Below are 22,874 nucleotides of genomic sequence, written 5' to 3'. Positions count from 1 at the left end.
ACTCTTCTCCATAGTGGCTGTATCAATTTACATTTCCACCAGCAGTGCAAGAGTGTTCCCTTTTCTCCACACCCTCTCCAGCATTTATTGTTTCTAGATTTTTTGATGATGGCCATTCTGACCAGTGTGAGATGATATCTCATTGTAGTTTTGATTTGCATTTCTCTAATGATTAGTGATGTTGATCATCCTTTCATGTGTTTGTTGGTAATCTGTATATCTTCTTTGGAGAAATGTCTATTTAGGTCTTCGGCCCATTTTTGGATAGGGTTATTTGTTTTTTTTTGATATTGAGCTGCATGAGCTGCTTGTGTATTTTGGAGATTAGTCCTTTGTCAGTTTCAGCAGTAACAATTCTGATGGTGTACATTGTGCATTGGTTTTCAAAACTACTGCCAGAGCCACCATGGGTGAGGGGAGGGTAGCGGAAATCCCAGGCATTGCCCAAATTATAAAATTAAATTGTTGGATATGTAATATATATTAACCTTCATATTGAATCTGTCTAAATAATCTGTGATGCTTTTAGTGATACTTCTTTTGAGTTTAAAAACCTACACACACATATAGTGAAATACTCCAAAATACTTCTGAGAGAAATTAAAGAAGACCTAAATAAATGGAGATATATACCATGTTTGTGGATTAGAAGACTAATTATTGTTAAGATCTCTCCAAATTGATCTGTAGATTAAATGCAATTCCTATTAAAATCCTAGTAGACTTGTTTGTAAAAACTGACAAGCTTGGGCTTCCCTGGTGGTGCAGTGGTTGAGAGTCCACCTGCCGATGCAGGGGACATGAGTTCGTGCCCCGGTCCGGGAAGATCCCACATGCCGCAGAGTGGCTGGGCCTGTGAGCCATGACCGCTGAGCCTGCGCGTCTGGAGCCTGCGCTCTGCAATGGGAGAGGCCACAACAATGAGAGGCCCGCGTACCACAAAAAAAACCCCAAAAAAAACAAAACAAAAAAACTGACAAGCTCATTCTAAAATTTATATGGAAATGCAAAGGATCTAGAATAGCCAAAACCGTTTTGAGAAAGAACAGTAAGGTTAGAGGGACTTATACTACCCAATTTCAAGACATTTTTAAAGCTACGGTAATTAAGATAATATAATATTGGCATGAAGGTTGAAATGTAGATCAATGAAAGACAATAGAGAATCCTGAAATAAACTCACATAATTTTGGTCAGTTGATTTTCAAGAAGAGTTCCAATGCAATTCAATGGGGAAAGGATAATCTTTTCAACAGATGGTGCTGGGAAAATCAGGCATCTATGTGAAAAACAAACAAACAACCTAGACCCTCTCCTCATGCCAAATAAAAAATTAACTCAAAATGGATCAAAGATCTAAATGTAAGAGGTAAAATTATAAAAATTCTAGAAGGAAACAGAACCTGGGTTAGGCAAAGATTTCTTCAAAAGCATGATCAATTAAAAAAAACCTGATAGATTGGACTTCTTAAAATGTTTGCTCTTCAAAAGTTATCACTAACAAAATGGAAAGATAAGCCAAATGACTGCAGGTCATTTATCTCTTAAAGTTTGGTATCCAGAACTTATAAAGAACTTTTATAACTCAGTAATAATAGGACAAACAACTCACTTCATCAAAGAAGGTTTATGAATTAGCTATCAAAGAAGGCACATGAAAAGATACTCAGCATCATTAGTCATTGGGAAAACAAATTAGAACCACAGTGTGATACTACTTTATATCCACTAGAATGGCTATACTCACATAGACTTACAATATCAGGTGTTGGCAAGAATGTAGAGAAAATGCATATATTGCTGCCAGGCATTTAAAATAGTATAGCTACTTTGGAAAACAGTTGTGTAGTTAAACATATACTTACCATATGATCCATCAATTCCATTCCTACATATTTACCCAAGAGCAATGAAAACGTATGCCTATACAAAGACTTGTATGAAAGTGTTCATAGCAATATTATTCACAATAGCAAATAATTTGAAACAGTCCAAAGATAGGTGAATGAATAAATAAGTGGTGATATATCCACATAATGGAACACTTCTTAGCACTAAAAAGGAACGAAGTATAAGTACATGCAACAGCATAAATGAACCTCAAATACTTTATGCCAAGTGCAAGAAACCAGACACAAAAGACAATATATTGGGGACTTCCTTGGTGGCGCAGTGCCAGTGCAGGGGATATGGGTTTGAGCCCTGGTCCGGGAAGATCCCACATGCCGCGGAGCAGCTAAACCCGTGCGCCACAACTACTGAGCCTGCGCTCTAGAGCCTGTGAGCCACAACTACTGAAGTCCGTGTGCCTAGAGCCCATGCTTTGCAACAAAGAGAAGCCACTGCAATGTGAAGCCTGCGCACTGCAACAAAGAATAGCCCCAGCTTGCCACTAGAGAAAGCCCACGTGCAGCAACGAAGACCCAACACAGCCAAAAATTAAATTAAAAAAAAAAGACAACATATTGGGGACTGCCCTAGTGGCGCAGTTGTTAAGACTCTGTGCTCCCAATGCAGGGGGCCCAGGTTCAATCCCTGGCCAGGGAACTAGATCCCATACGCATGCTGCAACTAAGAGTTTGCATGCCACAACTAAGGAGCCGGCAAGTCGCAACTAAGGAGCCCACCTGACGCAACTAAAGGAGCCCACCTGCCACAACTAAGACCTGGCACAACCAAATAACTAAATAAATATTAAAAAAAATAAATTATCATCAGTACTTACAGTTGAGCCAAGGAGTGTATTATATTTCCTTAAAAAAAAGACAGCATATTGTATGATTCCATTTATATGAAATTTATGAAATAGGTAAAACTATAGACATAAAAGGCAGATCAGTGGTTCCCTGGGGCTGTGGGTAGGAGTGGAGATTGACTTCAAACAGGCATGAGGGAACTTTTTATGGTGATGGTTGCACAACTGTATAAATTTAGTAAAAATCATTGAACTGTATACTTAAAATGGTAAATTTTGTGATATATAAAGTATACGTCAGTAAAACTGTAAAATATGTTATTTAATTAAATATAAATATACATTTAATAAGTATGTAATATGTATATACTGCAATATTTGAAAATCATTTTTAGCACCAGTAAAGCCTTGCCTGAAAAAAAATCATTTTTATTTATAGGTAGAAATTTGTATATTTTTTCCCCTTACCTAAATACCAAAACCAGTTGACAATTCAGCTCTATCAAAATATCCAACTGAGTAGAATGGCTCTGTAACCTTACGTTATTGTTTGTGGATAGGCAGTTTAAGCTGGGTGTTACCAAACAGGTTAAAAATTAAGGTTTTAGGGGGGATATTTTATGCTCCAACAATTTGGATAATATCCCACTTAAATAACATTAGTGTTATATGAATTGGAAGAGCGCTGGAATTTGTGGCTGTTTTTGCAAGTGATGAAGTATGTACAGATATTCTCTCCCCTCTCTCTTCTATTATAGTCTCTATCTGTGATTCTCTCAGCTGGAGCCAGCAAACATAAAGGGCTTTAGGGGTTTTCTTCCTCAGACTTCAGCAATGTGTCATGATAACTTACTTAACCTAATGAACAGTGACACTTAAATATATATATATATTTTTAAATCTTCTTTTATTCTTATAAATTTATTATGCAAATTTTCAAATGTTCTATGAATCTTACCAGTAAAATGACAAATTGTAAAGCTGTTTTAGCAGGAACTATTTTGGCTACTTTCCACATAACTACAACAGAAATGGCTATAGGTCTAGAGCTGTGCAATTTGTTAAAGCTGGAAGCCATTAGAAGTGCAGTAGAAAAAGATCACATAAATCTCTTCAGGCTATGAATTTGCTTTAGATGTTTCATCAGTATTGATTGCTTTTACAGATTTTTTTAATCTACTGAATGAATTCAGTATACAGTAACTATGATAGTAATAGTAAAAAAATTAGAACAACATGTTTTCATGATTTTTGACTTGTTCTTCATTACCTAGGTATGGCTTTGGTTCAATAAACATTTTGTTTTAGTCACCAAACAAGAAAAAGATTATGTATCTTTCAGCTACTATAGAAATTGTTGGTTTTTAAAATTTTACGGTAGAAAATATTTCATACTTTTTAAATATTCCATAGCATCCTGTTTCAGTCATTCTTGTGTCTCACATTTTTTTATTATCCAACCATCAAGAAGTATTTTTTAATTAAAATAATTCATATACAATATAATTCACCCTTTTAAAGTATACAATTCAGTGGTTTTTAGTATATTCACAAGGTTGTGTAATTATCACCACTCTCTGATTCTAGAACATTTTTATTACCCCCAAAAGAAACCCTGTAGCTATTAGCAGTCACTCCCCATTCCTCTCTCCCCAAATCCATGACAACACAGATCTACCTTCTGTCTCTGTAGATTTAGAATTATATTATGTGGCCTTTTCACTTAGCATAAGGTAGCAGGTATCAATACTTCCTTTCTTTTTATGGCTGAGTAGTAATCCATTGTATGGATATACCACATTTTGTTTATCCATTCATCAGGTGATGGGCATTTGGGTTGGTTCCACTTTTTGGCTATTATGAATAATGCTGGTGTGAATATTCATGTGCAAGCTTTTGTGTGGACACATGGTTTCACTTCTCTTGGGTATATGCCTAGGAGTGGAATTGATGGATCATATGGTAATTCTCTATGCTTAACTTTTTGAGAGACTGCCAAGTTTTTCAAAGTTGGCTGTGCTATTTTACATTCCCAATGTAAAAAATTCCCAAAAATTTACAGCAATTTTTGAGGGTTACAATTTCTGTACATCTGTGCCAACAGTTGTTATTGTCTGTGTTTTGACTGTAGTTGTCCTAGTAGGTGTGAAGTGGCATCTCATGATTTTGATTTGCATTTCCTAATGACTAATGATGTTGAACATCTTTTAATGTGGTTATTGGCCATTTGTATATCTTCTTTTTTTAAATTTTTTAAAATAATTTTTATTGAGTATAGTCGATTTACAATGTTTTTAGTTTCAGGTGCACAGTAAAGTGAATCAGTTTTACATATATCCACTTTTTTTTAGATTCTTTTCCCATATAGGCCATTACAGAGTATTGAGTAGAGTTTGCTGTGCTATACAGTAGGTACTTAGTAGGTATTTATTTTATATATAGTAGTGTATATATCTCAATCCCAATCTCCCAATTTGTCCCTCCCCCCCCGTTCCCCCTGGAAACCATAAGTTTGTTTTCTACGTCTGTGACTCTATTTCTGTTTTGTAAATAAGTTCATTTGTACCAATTTTTTTTTAGATTCCACATACAAGCGATATTATATGATATTTGTCTTTCTCTGTCTTACTTCACTCAGTATGACAATCTCTAGGTCAATCCATGTTGCTGCAAATGGCATTATTTCATTCTTTTCTATGACTGAATAATATTCCATTGTGTATATATACCACATCTTCTTTATCCATTCATCTTTCAGTGGACATTTAGGTTGCTTCCATGTCTTGGCTATTGTAAATAGTGCTGCAATGAACATTGGGGTGCATGGATCTTTTCTAATTATTGTTTTCTCCAGATATATGCCCAGGAGTGGGATTGTGTATCTTCTTTGGATAAATATCCAAGTCCTTTGCACATTTTTAAATTCATCTTTTTATTATAAAAAGTATTCTTTAACATTATTATTATAGTTAGCCATTGACATTCTTGATTAATATGGTCCAAAACCATTGTGAATCTCCATGGGTTGAGAAATACCAGTATAACATATAATTTTACTCCTGAAATGAGAACATGAGGATGGGTCATGAACCTTGCTGAGATATGGATGCTGAAGATTCAACTAGGGTTATTCATTTGGTAAGTTACTCACATGTGTGCACAAGCCTCAGAGCACAAATGATTGAAATTTGTTCCTTAGCAAAATTATGGCTTTATAAATCATGGATGTTTAGAGATAGCACAGATGATTGAAATCGTAAATATTAAATCCAAAAATATCCATGATTTGCTATAGATGTAATTGTTCTTAGTATGACACTTTACACATCAGTTAGAATAGTATTATCTAACTTTAATTTAGGATCTAGCAATAGCTTGCTGCAATATTTCATTGAAGGTTTTTTTAATTAGCATACTACCACCAAATTCTTCTAAATTTTATTATCTTTAGATTTAAATTTGAGATACTTGCCTTAAAAACAAAATCACAGAATAGAAAGTCCAGAAATATATCTATATGTATTTTGTCATTTGGTTTTTGACAAAAGCACCAATGCAGTTCAGTGGGGAAAGGAAACTCTTTTCAACAAATGGTGCTGGAACATCTAGATGTCTGAATGGGGGGAAAAATCATGAAATATTCTCATAGCATACATAAACATTAATTTGAGATGGATCATTTACCTAAATGTAAGAGCTAAAACTATACATCTAGAAGAAAACATCTAAGAATATCTTTGAAATTTTGGGGTAGACAGAGATTTCCTAGGACACAATAGGCACTTAACTGTAAGAGAAAAAATTCTAAATTGGCCTTTTCAAAAATTGAAAATTCTTCTCACTGATGACAGTGTTAAGAAAAATGAAAAGGCAGGAAATTCCCCAGCCGCCCAGTGTTTAGGACTCCGTGCTTTCACTGCCGTGGGCACAGGTTCGATCCCTGGTTGGGGAACTAAGATCCTGCAAGCTGTGCGGTGTGGCAAAAATAAATAAATAAATAAATAAAAATCATCATCATTTTAAAAAAAATGAAAAGGCAAACCACAAATAGGAAAAAAAATATTTCCAGTTTGTTTGTTTGGCAAAGGACTCAAATCCAGAATATATAAGTATAAAATGACAACTTTAATGTAAAACATGGTCAAAAGCCTTGAACAGATACTTCAGAAAAGAAGATATTGGAATGTCCAATAAACACATAAAGAGGTGCTCACCATTGTTGGTTATCAAGGAAATGCATTATAAAATTAGAAGGTATCATGCCTATCAGAATGGCTGTAATTGAAAATACTGATAAAATATTGGTAAGAATGTGGAACATTTAGAACTCTAGTACATTACTGCTAAGAGTATATAAAATGATACAACCACTTTGTCAGTTTCTTATAAAATTAAACATATACCTCACCCTATGACCCAGTTCTACTCCAAGGTGTGCATCCAAGAGAAAAAAATTTATTTAGCAATAAAAAGAAAAGAACTACTGGTACAGCAAAACATGGATGAATCTTAAAAATATAGCGTTCAAAAGAATATATACTGAATGATTCCATTTATGTGATATTCAAGAAAAGGCAAAAGTGATCTATTGTGGTAGAAATTAGAATGGTGGTTGCCTCAGGTGGTCAGGATAGAGGTATTAACTGGAAAGGAGAACTTTCTGGGGTGATGGTGTTGCTTGTCTACTTTCTTTCTTTTTTTAAATTTATTTTTGGCTGTGTCAGGTCTTAGTTGTGGCATTCAGGATCTTTCATTGCAGCACTTGGTCTTCTCTCTAGTTGTGGTGCACGGGTTCCAGAGCGTGCGGGATCTGTAGTTGTGGCACTCGGGCTCAGTATTTGAAGCTCGTGGGCTTAGTTGCCCTGCGGCAAGTGGGATCTTAGTTCCCTGACCAGGGGTCAAACCCGCATCCCCTGCACTGGAAGGAGGATTCTTAACCGCTGGACCACCAGGGAAGTCCCTTGTTAAAACTCATCGAACTGAATACTTAAGACCCGTGCATTTTACTGTTTTTAAATTATACCTCAATAAAGAAAAAAGAATCAGACTCAACATGGAAAGCACTGTCAAGGTATCATGCCTCCTGATTAAATGAGATGATATATGTGAAGTTCTCAACACAATGTCTGAGTGTCAGGCAACAGCATTGATTATTATGGCCATCACTGCTTTATTATACTCTGTTACCATTTTCTCCTCCTGTTTAAGCTGTTCCAGTGTGTCCTCTTCCCTTGTAAATATTAGTTTAGTGCTTTAGAGTGTATAAGATTTGGGGATTCCTTTGTTGAGATGGGGTGAAGGTGAAGATGGTTAGGTGAGACAGTTAGGAATTAACTAATTTGAATTACTTAATACCCTGAGGACAGTTTGTGTCTTCCAGAAGAAGCCCTTGAGGGAAGAGTGGCGTAGAACATTTAAAAACAAAACAAAACCTTGTTTAGTAAATCTCTGCAACTTGAGTACATGTTTAGGAATATGCTATCTGTGGCTTTTTAAAATTATTCTTATTTTACAATAAAACTGGTTTTGGTATTGTGCTGCTAAGCAAGTAGACCATGCCAGGAGGCCTTTACAAGTGCAAGGGGAATTTTAAAAATAAATGGATACATAAAAGGTAAAATCCATTCTGGCTGATCAGAAATTGAAGCCCGTAGGATGTTATGAGTCCCATCCATTAGAGAAGGTACTAGGTCTTTAGCAGCGGGCTTACATTTCTTTTGGCCAGACTACTTATATTATAGCAGCATAAGTAAAAGATGAGGGAGATGGGCACTCAGTTGAGATTCTGAGTGGCATAGCAGGAGTACAGGGAATAAAGGGAAGTGGTGTTAAAGTCTGTGACCCATACTTAGAGCACAGTGAGGCCTTTGCCTTTCCCTTATATTGTACTGTGGCCCAGGTGGAAGGGTTGAGATATGAAATGCTTATCTCTTGAGATGCTGCTCTGTAGGATGATTTGGAAAGTCATTTTCCTGAAGCACATGCCCTGTTTAGCCTCCCATCCCTCTCTTTTTAATATAAGATCACTTTCCCTTTGCTCCTGAGGCTGCTAGGTAGTATCATGTTTTCTTTCAGTTTATTCATACAGCAGTTGTTTACTTTCTATCTGGGAACTTTCTTTAGTCTCCCTTATAATACACCTCCATGTGGAATCTTTGCATTCAGCCTGCCTGTCCAATCTCATAGAATGTGCACTGAGAAAACTAATTGGAGAGATAAATTGGTCTTGATGTGCATGACTGATCAAGAGCAAAGTACCTTAATTTCAGATGCCTTCAGAGAGATTTTTCTTTAACCTCTGCTTTTAAGAGGAAGATTATAAAGCATTATCGTTACTTCAGGTCAGAATTATATTGCTTTTGGTCAAAAGCTGTTGTAAGATTTGCAAAGTAATAGAAACAAAGTAATCTAGAGATAAATTATAAAGATCAAAGCAATTCAAAATTAAAGTGAATTTGAGCGTAAGCATAGGTATGGATTTAGAGTTATAAAAGATACCATCAGACCATACATCATTATGTCTTTTTAACTATAGCTTCCAAAGTAGCTTTAATTTTTAATATTTTTAGCGAAAAGCAAGAGACTTTGAGTAATTATTTGAGTATATTGTCCATAGTTGAATACTAGTTAAAATTGGCCCACGCAATTTCCAGATATAACAAGAAGATGATTTGGAGGTAATATGGAAGGTCCTGCAGCACATACTAGGTACCAGCCTTGGTTTATGTCTTTAACTATATTTTATTTGCCAGTTATTTCCAAATATGTTAACTCTGGCTTCCTTCCTTGTCTTTAGATTTGCATTTCTATCTAGTTGTGGAAATTTTTACCTGGGTATCTAATAAGTACTTCAGACACTTTAATGTGTTCTCAAACTGATTTTTTTTAAATTTATTTTTTAGTCTCTTCTCCAACTTGCCTCTCCTTCCTTATTTCTATATTTTGACTTATGGCTTTATTATTTTCTTCTGTAATTAACCTTTACTCTGCTCTTTCCAAATTACCAACTCGTATTATGACCTTTGAAATCTCTTTCAGATCTAGCCATCTTCTCCATCCCCACTGTCACTGCTCATTGTGCACCTTCACTACCTTTTTTTTTGTGTGTGGTACGTGGGCCTCTCACTGTTGTGGCCTCTCCCGTTGTGGAACACAGGCTCCGGACGCGCAGGCTCAGCGGCCATGGCTCACGGCCCAGCCGCTCCGCGGCATGTGGGATCTTCCCGGACCGGGGCACGAACCCGTGTCCCCTGAATCGGCAGGCGGACTCTCAACCACTGCGCCACCAGGGAAGCCCTATTCTTTTAAAAATTATTATTGTTATAAAAGTAATGAATGCTTTAAAAAAAAATTCAGACCCTTTAGAAGTTTATAAAGTAAAAAATCCCCTGTTTCTTCTCTCCCAATTCTACTTCTCTCACGTAACCACTGTTTCTGTTTGGTGTATATGTTGCCAGACATTTTCTGTGCATTTTTAAACATACAGATATGTATGTGTAGAAATACAGTAATCTCAAATACTCTACCATCTTTTGTTTGGACCATTAAAACAGATTCCTCAGTGGTCTCCCTGCCATCAAACCCTCTCTACTCTGGTCATTGCCAGAGTTATCCACCTAAATAGCAAATCTTACTCTGCCTAAAGAGCTCTGCTTGTTCCCTATTGCCTATACGATAAGGACCAACCCCGTAGTATTGCGTGTATAGAAACCCTTCATAGTCTGGGCCCAGTATCTGTCTCCAGCCTCGCTCCTCACCACTTCTGCCTTGTTCCTTACCTCCAGTGCTACTATTCCCTGGATTGGCCAGGTCTCATTATGACTCCCTACCGTTGTACATATGCTCAGTCTCTTCTCTACCTGGCAAGTTTCTACTCATTCTTCAAGATCCTGCTCATCTGTTGCCTCCTTTGTAGAGGTGTCTTTCCCACTTTTCCCAAGCAGAGGTAATGGCTCTTTCTTCTGTTTCCTTAGTACCTTAATCATCTTTTTTTTTTTTTTCTTTTGGTCTGTTTGTATGTCTCTCCCTTAGTTATTGGTGAGCTTTTTAAAAAGCAGGACTCTTGTCTTAGCATCATTTTATGTCTGATATTCTACTTACCACATAACAGACATTCAATAAATGTTTGGTAAATAAACATGTTTGTAATTTAGATCTGCATTACTATAAAGACCTATCTAAGGTAAAGAAAATAAAATTTTAGATCCCATCAATTTTTTAAGCCATTTAATATTTTGTGAGTTTTGCTACATTATGTCACTTTGGGCCTTTTAAGGACAGTAGTACAATTTCAGCATGACCTTATTTCTTAACTGATAAAAGAACTCAGCTTTTAATGGAATACTATACTATATTTTAAATGAGTTAGATCTATATAGAGATGGGAAGAGATATACAAGATATATTGTGAAGTAAAAAGTGAGTTGCGTAACAGTTTGATACTATATTTCAGAAAAGTAGAATCAGTATGTTATGCTTAAAAAAAGAAATCCAGACAAACATAAATAAGATTATTATCTTTATTTCCTTTTTTCTTTTATTCTCCAATCTTGTAATAGATTCTTTTCTGTGTAACTCTGTAATGTTTGCATTTTTGTACTGTGAGCATGTACTTTTATAAGCAAAAAAAAAAAAAGAGACCAAAACAAAACAAATTACCCGTCAGTTTTTAACCTTTCATATTCTTCTTCCTACAGAAGTAAAGTCTTGATAGCTGAATTTTTTTGTTTTCATTTTGTTTTGTTTTTAGTTTGCCCAGAAAGTTAGAAAATATCTTTAAGTAAAACTGAAATACTTAAAGGTATGAGTTTGAAGACATTTTAGCTATATATATCAGATCCAGTCAGTTAATTATTTTAGGACCTGCTTTGGATAGTGTAATACACTAGGTGCTGAAGTAGAATATGAAGGATATGGTTTCTATCATGTAGTGACTACACCTTATTCTGGGTAGCAGAAATTCTTGAGTAGCACTTTGTGGAGGAGATAAAATGAGTAATAATCCTATAATTACATATTTTAAGTATATTTTCTTTTTTTCTTTTGTCTTTTTAATTTATTTTATTTTTGGCTGCATTGGGTCTTCGTTGCTGCCCGCGGGCTTTCTCTAGTTGACGTGAGCGGGGGCTGCTCCTCATTGCGGTGCGCAGGCTTCTCATTGCGGTGGCTTCTCTTGTTGCGGAGCACGGGCTCTAGGCACGCGGGCTTCAGTAATTGTGGCGCTCCGGCTCAGCAGTTGTGACTTGCGGGCTTTAGAGCACGGGCTCAGTAGTTGTGGCACACGGGCTTAGTTGCTCTGCAGCATGTGGGATCCACCCGGACCAGAACTCGAACCCGTGTCCCCTGCGCTGGCAGGCGGATTCTCAACCACTGTGCCACCAGGGAAGTCCCTAAGTATATTTTCTTTAAACTGAAAGTTTTTCTTTATATTTTGAGGGTGAAATTCTATTTCACTGTCCTATTTCAGAAACTGAAATATAAGAATTTCTTTGAAGTCAAATTGTAGAGGACATTTGCTGGTAGGTAAGACATGATAATAAAAAGTAAGGTAGCATAAGGAAACAATTTTTTAATGATTAAATAGTGAAGATTTTTAATATAAAATCCTGAAGTATTATTTCCTAATAAACGTACCATATCTGATTCTGAATTGTCACTTAGATTATTACTCAGTGAAAGTATAGATATATAGTTGCTATTAACAGAAGTATTTTTAGATATATTAAGTTGATACCTTTTATAATATAAGTTTTACTCAATAATTGTTAACTTAATATCTTTGCTTACCATTTGCTAAGTGGCTACCAAGATAGGGTTTAGTCTAAAGCTTCAGGGTTCTAAAACACATTGAAAATAATTTGAGATGTTTTTATCTGTAAAATAAAACAGATCTCTAATCGAAAGGACTTAGTTTAAGTATTAAACCTCTCTGAAAATAAGATATTCTTTTTATGATGGAGATTCCACTGTGTTTGCTTCATTTTCTTTGCTTCCTACTGAAGAAGCTCTTAGTGCACTTGCAAAGAGCATAAGGAGTCGTGTCAGAGGTCAGCTATTTGAGTCCATTTTCCCACAGTCGCCTGGTGCGAGTGATCTTTTACTGTGTTTTAAAAAATGGGCAAGGATTAAAGAGGATTAGAAAGAATATTACCCTCCTGAATATAGGCCCAAGGCACTAAGGGTAGAGAACCCAGCCAGGCAGCAAATGGGCTTTGCTTGACCAGGACACAACCTCTGCTGCATTCCTTTAAGAAACTGAATGGGAAATGTTAAGTCCCCAAACTGGATTAGTAAATAATCTCATAGCTTGTGACATCTGCTAAAATAAATTGATAAGCAGACTGCATTCTTACACTTTGAGGAGAGAGCTAGAGACATCAAGACTAAGAGTAATTATTCTTTTTATCTTTTTGCTTTTTAATTTCACCTTTATTGGGGTATAGGAATAAGAGTAATTCAAGATGAGCATTAAGCTCAGTAAGTGTTGGAAAGGCATATTCCATAAACAAAAAAGAAAAATTACTTTAGATGTATTAATACCATGAGTACATATGTATTGATTAATAACCTAAGGCTTAAAATTTAAAACCACTTCAATTATTTTTAGAATTCTTCCTGTTTGTAGTAGTTTTACAAAGTGTTTCACACATTCAACTGTTTAATTCATGTTGTTTATCTTATTAGCTTGTGTAATGACCTGAGGAACTTAGAATTTGAAATGTGAGAATATATCTTTTAAGACACGTTTGGAATGTTTCTCTTTTTATATCTTATAATAGATGTTAATGTGGTTTGGACCATATGACACATAATTTGGTATCAAATTATTGAAACCCAAAGAGGTTGTTTCACAGCTAGTCTAGTAGGGGAGGTATACTCTGGCCTCAGTCTTTGGAAGAAGTAGTTAGCTAACTAAATATTTTTTAAAAGATTTTGTTTTAAGTTGACCACTTTAATAGTAAAGATGATGTACAAGTGTAATTTTGCATCTTTCTTCATGTAATTAGTATATTTGATTAGTGCAGTAACTGATTATGCTGCTTTTGTTATGGATTATAATATTAAGGCAAGTATTTTCTTCAAGAGTTTAGAATTTAATTTCATATGTTAATAAGAATTGATAGGTCATAACTTCTTTAACAGGCACACTCACTCATCTTGCAGTATGCTCTCAAGTCTCAAGAGTTAAAATTGTTCAGGTTGGCCCTGTACATTGAATATGTCCTCCTGTTCTTCTCCCCACCATACCCCCCAACCTGCTCATCCACATTCCACCTGTCTTTATATATCAGCTCAAATCCCAAATTCTATCAAGTGGTTTAAATCATAATTTATACCTCTTAAACATAGAATTACCATATAGCCTAGCAATTCCACTCCTAGGTAACCCAAGAGAGATGAAAACATTTGTTCACATGAAAATTCATACACAAATGTTTATTGCAGCATTATTCATAATAGCCAAAAGGTGAAAACCAAATGTCTATCAAATGATGAATGGATAAAGAACTGTGGTCTGTCCATACAATAGAATATTATTCAGCCACAAAAAAGAATGGGGTACTGATACATGCTACAGCATGGGTGTATGCTAAGTGAAATAAACCAGTCACAAAAGACCCTATATTATGTGATTCTGTTTGTATGAAATATCTGGAATAGGCAAATCTATAGGACAGAGAGTATATTAGTGGTTGCTTAGGGCTTAGGGGGATTGTGGGTGTAGAGGGTGATAACTAAAGAGTATGGGGTTTCCTTATTTTAAAATTTTTATTGAAGTATAGTTGATTTACAATGCTGTGTCAGTTTCTACTGTAGAGCACAGTGATTCAGTTATACACATATATGCATTCTTTTTCATATTCTTTTCCATTATGGTTTATCACAGGATATTGAATATAGTTCCCTGTGCTATATAGTAGAAACTTATTGTTTATCCATCCTCTATATAATAGTTTGCATCTGGTAATCCCAAACTTCCAATTCATCCCTCCCCCACCCCCTCTTCCCTTGGCAACCATAAGTCTGTTCTCTATGTCCATGAGTCTGTTTCTGTTTCATAAAAGTTCACTGGGGTCATATTTTATTTTATTTTATTTATTATTTTTTAAAATTTATTTTATTTTTGGCTGTGTCAGGTCTTAGTTATGGCATGGGGGATCTTTCGTTGCGGCATGCGGGCTTCTCCCTAGTTGTGGCATGCAGGCTCCAGAGCACGTGGGCTCTGTAGTTGTGGCACGCAGGCTCCAGAGTGCATGAGCTCTGTAGTTGTGGCATGCAGGCTTGGTTTCCCCACGGCATGTGGAATCTTAGTTCCCCAACCAGGGATCGAACCTGCGTCCCCTGCATTGGAAGGCAGATTCTTAACCGCTGGACCACGAGGGAAGTCCCTGGGTCATATTTGAGATTACACATATAAGTGATATCATATGGTATTTGTCTTTCTCTTTCTGACTTACTTCACTTAGTATGATTATCTCTAGGTCCATCCATGTTTCTGCAAATGGCATTATTTCATTCTTTTTTATGGCTGTGTAGTATTCGATTGTATATATGTATAACATCTTTATCCATTCATCTGTCAGTGGACTTTTAGGTTGGCTATTGTAAATAGTGCTGCAGTGAACATTGGGATGCATGAATCTTTTTGAATTATAGTTTTCTCCAGATATATGCCCAGGAATGGAATTGCTGGATCATATGGTAACTCTATTTTTAGTTGTTTTGAGGAACCTCCATACTGTTTTCCATAGAGGCTGCACCAATGTACATTTGGGGTTTCCTTTTGAAGTGATGAAAATGTTCTAAAATTGTGATGGTTGCACATATCTGTGAACATACTAAAAACCATTGAACTGTGAACTTTAAATGGGTGAACTGTAAAGCATGCGAACTGTATCTCAATAAAGCTGTTATTAAAAACTAAATTAAAAAATTAATACCTCCTATCCATATTCCTATATACATCTATACCTCTAGTGAAACACTTAACATAGTCTGGTTATAATTTTTTTTTTTTTAATTTGGCTGCGTAGGGTTTAGTTGCATCACATGGGATCTTCATTGCAGCATGTGGGATCTTTCCTTGTGGTGTGCAGGCCCTTCATTGTGGCGCGCCGGCTCCAGAGCGCATGGGCTCAGTAGTTGCAGCATGCAGGCTCTCTAGTTGTGATGCATGGGCTCTAGAGCACGCAGGCTCAGTAGCTGTGGCAGGCGGGGCTTAGTTGCCCCGAGGCATGTGGGATCTTAGTTCCCCACCCAGGGATCAGACCTGCATCCCCTGCAGTGGAAGGTGGATTCTTAACCACTGGACCACAGGGAAGTCCCAGTTTGGTTAAAATTTTTAACTTAATAAATCTGTCTTTCTCGGGAGTTCCCTGGCGGTCCAGTGGTTGGGACTCTGCGCTTTCAATTGCCAGGGGCCCAGGTTTAATCCCAGGTCAGGGAACTAGGATCCCACAAGCCGTGCAGTGCGGCCGAGAAAATAGAAAAAGAAATCTGTCTTTCTCATTACCTTAGGAAGCTCTAGAGAATAGTGTTTTGGCATTCCCTAACAAGCATAGTGATTTGCACTCAGTAAATATTAATTTAATTGAACTTCTTAACAATTAAATTCCTTCACTATAGAAGGGAAATAAAGAAAAAATATTGAATGTTGCCACAACGTGTTATTCCAAAATTGTGTTTTATAATTTTTTACACTTATTCTTTTTTGGAAAAGTAAGTAATTTCCTCCAACATTATTTCCTCAGCTTGAATTTCCATTTGTGTTTAGTAAAGTCACACATAAGCCATTTATTACCTTATTTTTACCTATAGGAATGTTCTGATCTTTGGAATTTGCATTTATATAAGCATTTTGTCAGTAGGACCTTCATGTCATTTCAACTAGCTTAATATTTGTTTGTTTTTTAAATCAAATTAACTTTATAAAATTTGAATCTACACTTTTGTGGATATTTGAATTTAGCATAATTTTCCTTTTTTTCTGTGGTGTGTCTATGTGTGTGTGTTATTTTTCTAGTATTTACTAGAGATGAAAAGTCTCATTTTACCTCCAGAACACATTCTGAAACGGGGCGATAGTGAAGCAATTGCCTATGCTTTCTTTCATCTTCAGCACTGGAAGCGAATAGAAGGTGCTCTTAATCTGTTACAGTGTACATGGGAAGGCAGTAAGTATTCTTTTCCAAATGTAACACTAATCTTTCTGACTAATTATTCCATTCACAGGCAGTCTTTTTGTAATGAGATTGTGAGTTTCTTTAAGGACTTGTTCAGATTGGTTTCAAAGTGAACTCAGTGGTGTTTACTGGTTTACTGGTAGAAGAAACATGTAATGTGCTTATATTAATGCCACATTTAGGAAAAGCAGAATGAGAAACTGTTTGGGTATTCTGCTATATGTTCACTTAAATTAAGTATTTATAAGGAAAGAATGGAAACTTATATCCCTTCATTTATAAGTTTTTTAATGTGGTTAGCTATTCTAATATTTTAAAAATTGGATTTTTGTTTTGTTTTGTTTTGAGATGTGTACAACATGAAACTAATTTCCTCATTACTGATATCAACTCGATTCTTTAAAATTTTTTTTAAATTGTGGTAAAATACATATCACATTAAAATTACCATTTTAAACATTTTTAAATGTACAGTTCAGTGACATACATGTACATTGTTGTGCAACCACCATTATCCTTCCCCCAGATTTTTTCATCACCCAAAATGAAATTCTCTACCCATTAAACAATTAACTCCCCAATCTTCCCTCCTCCCCAGTCCCCTGGTAACCATTCTGTTTTCTGTCTCTATGAGTTTGACTACTCTAGGTATCTCATATAAGTGGAATCATACAATATTTGTCCTTTTATATATGGCTTATTTCACTTACCATAATGTTGTAGCATGTGTCAGAGTTTTATTCTTTTTTAAGGCTGAGTAATATTCCATCGTAAGTGTATACAAAATTTTGTTTATCCATTCATCCATCAATGGACATTTGGGCTGTTTCTACCTTTTGACTATTATGAATAATGCTGTTATGAACGTGGGTGCATAAATATCTGTTCAAGTTCCTGCTTTCATTTCTTTTGGGTGTATACCTAGAAGTGGAATTGCTAGATCATATAATTTTGTGTTTAAACTTTTGAGGAGCCACCATACTATTTTCTATAGCAGCTGAACCATTTTACATTCCACTAGCAATGCACAGGGTTTCACTTTCTTTATATCCTTGCCAATACTTGTTATTTCCTGGATTTTTTAGTAATAGCATCCTAATGGGTGTGGAGTAGTGTCTCATTTTGATTTTGATTTGCATTTCCCTAATAATTAGTAATGTTGAACATCTTTTTATATGTTAATTGGCTATTCGTACATTTCTTTGGAGAAGTGGATTATTTTCCAGTAACTACCAGATCTCTCTCATTTGTAACTTCTTAAAATCACCTGTCAGTGAAAATTCAAAAATAAATTCAATGTTCATTCACTAAAGTTGGTTAACCTCCTCAAAGTTTGCATTGAGGCACCTTTGGGTATTATAGCAAATTCACAAGAGTGCCATGGGATATTTTAAATTTTTAGTAGAAACATAGCAATACACCATTCAAACTGTAGCTCTAGATAGTTCACGGTTTCAATATTAGACAGCTCTCCATTCTCTATTTTTTTTCAGTGTTGTCATAGCTTTGCAAAGCTGGGTTTTGTTAGTTGCTGTGATTAAAAGAAGTACCACACAAAAATCAGTGTGGAACAGGAAATGAGGATAGTGGTGTCCAGTGTGATTCCAAGGTTCGAGAAATTATGCAGTGCCCAACAGGCTCATATATCCCATTAGGAAGAAATGATGGTTATTTAAAAATAAAATAACTATTATTTTCATTAATTTATGTGTATTTTTTTTCATATCGCTGCTAAGTTGTTAGAACAAAAACTTTTGAAGTTGATCAGACCCACTACTTAATAAGTGGAATTGTTAGATATTTCTTTCAGTGTAGGGGCATCAATAGCAAATTACTGAGACACGAAGGACACCACATGTCCTTGAACCAAGAAAATTTGGGAACCTCTGCATTCTTGCTGAGGTCAGACACTGTGCTTGATACTGACAATATACAGATTAATGAAAGCGGGACTACTAAAACTGAGGAGCTGGATGTTTTGGGGTAATTAGACTTTCTTTTGCTTTTTCTCCAGTAGTCTGTACACTTCTCAAAACCAGGTGCTCTATCTCATTCACCTTGTATGTGTCTTCAGTGCCTAGTGTTCTGCTTGGCACATAGGAAGTTTTCAATAAGTATATGATTTATTCTGTATTTCATGAATAATCATCTTGATGAATGATTTCCTAGTGCCACTGATTTGCTCTGTGACTTTGGAAAAATCACTATATTTTATTGTAGCAAAACAAAATCCATATTTTAACAAAAGTTTTTAGAGCCAAGGACTAAGGGAAAAACAAAAACCTTATCTCATCTTTGATAGTTGAGTAGGTCAATAAGGATTTCAGAAGTTTGTAGGAGTTGATGATAATCTAGATGAGGGATGGGTAAACTTTTTCTGTAAAGGGCCAGATGGTAAATATTTAGTTTTTGTGGGCCATAGTCTCTGTTACAACTACCCAACACTTATAGCATGAAAGCAGCCTTATATAATATATAAACGAACAGGCATGGCTGTATTCTAATAAAATTTTATTTACAAAAACAGTGGGCCAGGTCTGGCCAAAGGTGATCCCTTTAGGTACTTAATTTAGATGCTTTGGTGACCCCTGATCTAAATTAAGCTCACAGAAAACTTGATGACAGCTCACATATGAAGTTAGGAGCCATTGAGAACTCTTAGGTTGCCAGTAGTTATGACTACAACAGTTAACGTGATTTCCCTAAGAAGTGGAATTCACACGTGGAGAGTTAAGTCTATTGTGTTTGTGATAAGGAGACTGAGGCAAGAAGGACACAGCTAGTCTTACCATCCATTACTCCCTTTAGTTTTATTTCAGCCAGACCATTCATGATTCTCTACATAGATCTTATTCTTCTCCTTATTTGTTCCTTTGCATACTTTGTTTCTTTCATCTAAAATATCTCTGTAAAAAAGAAAATAAAACGCTGTGTGAAAATTTAATAAAAGTACGTCTCCAAAATAGCTTTGATTGTAGTAGAGGATGAAAGTGAGATTGAATTGAATGTCAACATATGTATTTTATTTTTCACTCAGCTTTTAGAATGATTCCATACCCACTAGAGAAAGGCCATCTATTTTATCCTTATCCCAGCTGCACAGAGACTGCTGATAGAGAGCTATTACCTCGTAAGTAAATATTCAAGTTTTCCTAAATTTAAAATTAGTTATGAGATTGTTTTTCATAGTATTCTCCCATTTTAAAAGTACCTCTGGTTGAAATTCAGGATGCTGTTTAAATACTGTTTTAGCCACTTCTTGGATGTAGTTGCATAATTTAGTTCATTCCTGCATATGTTTTTTCTGCATATTTTTTGGGTAAAACCCTGTGCTAGATGCAATGAAGGACACAAAGATTAAAGATACTAAAAAAAAAAAAAAAAAAAAAAAAAGGGCTTCCCTGGTGGCGCAGTGGTTGAGAGTCCGCCTGCCGATGCAGGGGACACGGGTTCGTGCCCCGGTCCGGGAAGGTCCCACGTGTCACGGAGCGGCTGGGCCCGTGAGCCATGGCCGCTGAGCCTGCGCGTCCGGAGCCCATGCTCCGCAATGGGAGAGGCCACAACAGTGAGAGGCCCGCGTACTGCAAAAAAAAAGCGGGCATCTTACAAATAATTAAAGAAGAAATAATACCAATCCTTCACAAACTCTCTTTAAGAAATAAAGGAGGAACACTCCCCAACTCATTCTGTGAGACCAGCATTACCCTGACACCAAAATCAAACAAAAAGCATTACAAGAAAGCTATAGAACAATATCTCTCATGAATATAGACACAAACATCTTCAAAAAAATGTTAACAAACTGAATCCACCAACATGTAAAAAGGATTATATTCCATGACCAATTGGGCTTTACCTCACAAATGCAAGGTTTCTTTAACATCTGAAAATGCAATAGAATAAAGGACAATAGATGCAGAAAAGCATTTGACAAAAATCTAACACCCATTCATGATAAAAATTCTGAACAAACTGGGAATAAAAGGGAACTTCCTCAACCTGATAAAGAGCATCTATGAAAAACCCACAGCTAAGATCATACCTAATGGTGAAAGACTGAATGCTTTCCTGCTAAGATCAGGAACAAGACAAAGATGTCTGCTTTCTTCTATTCAGCATTGTACTAGAGGTTCTAGTTAATGCCGTCAAGCAAGAAAAAGAAATAAAAGGCGTTCATGTTCGAAAGAAAGAAGTAAAACTGTCTTTATTCACAGGTGACATGATCTTCTGTGCAAGAAATCCATAAAAGTACTATTAGAACTAATAAACAAGTTCAGCAAGGTTGCAGGATGTAATTATACAAAACTCAGTCGTTTATTTATATACCAGCAATGAACAATCCAAAATGAAAATTAGAAAACAGTTCTAATCACAGTAGCATCAAAAAGAACAAACAATTTAGGAATAAATTGAACAAAAGAAGTGTGAGACTTGTATACTAAAATCCACTAAATACTGCTGAGAAAATCTAAGTAAATTGAGAGACAGTCCACGTTTATGGATTGGAAGACCCAGTATAATTTATATGACAGTTCTCTTCAAATTGATCTATAAATTCAGTACAATTCCTACAAGTTGACAAGCTGATCCCAAAATTTATATTGCCAAGTAAAGGACCCAGAACAGTCAAAACAATCTTTACAAAGAAGAGTGAAGTTGGAGGGACTATACTTCTCAGTTTTAAAAACAGCAGTCAAAGAGTCAGGAGGAGAACCAGAAATACATCGGGTTATGATTGCTGAGAGTGTTTTCATCTAGTTCCTGCTTTCAGGAAGCCAAACTTTTGAAAGAATAGTCTGTACTATTTTTTTTTTTTTTTTTGTCTCAGCTGCCTTATCATCCACTCACTCTTTTTCTCTGTGAGCTGGTAAATTTCTGTTTAATTTTCCTTTTTTTAAATTTAACTGATAGGTAAGTATGCTGAAAGTTATAATCGCTAGTTTCCTCTTACGATATCAATCTATACCACAGTTTTTACAATTCTGGGTCCATTAGAACTGAAGTCTAGGAAGAAAAGTTGCATTTTTACAACATCAGACTTAATGAGCTGAAAAGTTCAAACAGATAGATAAAAATTTAGGAGAGATTATGGAATTTGAGTATGCGTATATTTTTCTCCCAGGGTTTTTTATTTTTGAGTATGTTGCACACATCCGTGTGTGTGTATGTAGGTGTGTATATGCTTAAATATTTTATTATTTAATCTATTTAACATATACATACAGCCTTTATATTTTGTTATCTCTACATATATGGGGCTAAGATATATTTGTAAGTTATATATAATATGTATATTATTAAATATATATGTTATATAAATAGTAAATGTTGCAGGCATTCTTTGGGTATAAGAGAGCCACTTGAAACTAGCTTTAAAATAAAGAGAATTTGTTGGAAGAAGACTGGATTATCTCAAGGAACCCAAAGGCAACAATTAGAGTTGCACCTCAGAAGAGACTAGAACCAGAAACTAGAAGGCTATCAGGATTTCCAGGAGTCAGTTGTCTGTATATCTCTGTCTCTGACTGCGTTTTTCAGCCTCTCCTATTCTCACTTTTTTTTTTTTTCATTCCCCAACTCCATCTTTTCTTTGTATGAGCTCTCATTTCTGCTTCTCTCAGTGTATCTGCTTCATTTTTATATCTTAATCTTTGCAGTTTGGCTTTCCCTTGTTAGACACTCATGTAGCCATACTTGATACCCCCATACAGCCCTAAGTTTACATGTCATCAGTTCAGGCAAATAATACAGAATGAAAAATATCTCAATCCCACTTCTAAAACTTCTGGGAGAGTAAATCACATTTACCAGGTGTTCATCCCTGATCCAATCAGCTGTGGCGCAGGGACAGGATCAGGTCAAGTAAACAAAATTGCCAAAATATCTCATTCCCTTTGCATCTCTCTACATCACAAAACTTGACTTGGGAGTCATCATTTTCTAGGCATGAATGAGATCACTAAGGGAAACTGTAAAGAGTGTGAGAAGTGAACTAA

At 35.8% G+C, this 22,874-nt stretch overlaps 1 protein-coding gene across 9 annotated transcripts in view; it reads left to right on the top strand.

Moving 5' to 3' along the window:
* Positions 1-22,874, top strand: part of ST7L (suppression of tumorigenicity 7 like) — a 152,907-nt gene that overhangs the window by 40,851 nt on the left and 89,182 nt on the right. For 6 of the 9 annotated variants that reach the window (XM_079928717.1, XM_079928715.1, XM_079928716.1 and 3 more), the window contains exons 12-13: positions 16,719-16,869; positions 19,916-20,008. The exons of 2 other annotated variants lie outside the window; for them this stretch is intronic. In XM_079928717.1, coding sequence (XP_079784843.1) covers positions 16,719-16,869; positions 19,916-20,008 — 244 coding nt within the window. The remainder of the gene's footprint in view (positions 1-16,718; positions 16,870-19,915; positions 20,009-22,874) is intronic. One more of the 9 variants, XM_079928712.1, reaches the window with a different exon arrangement.

Source organism: Stenella coeruleoalba, assembly GCF_951394435.1.
Source record: "Stenella coeruleoalba genome assembly, chromosome: 1".
In the NCBI taxonomy this organism is placed as follows: domain Eukaryota; kingdom Metazoa; phylum Chordata; class Mammalia; order Artiodactyla; family Delphinidae; genus Stenella; species Stenella coeruleoalba.
Note: the sequence above shows the minus strand (reverse complement) of the source record. Positions and strands in the feature narration are given on the sequence as shown.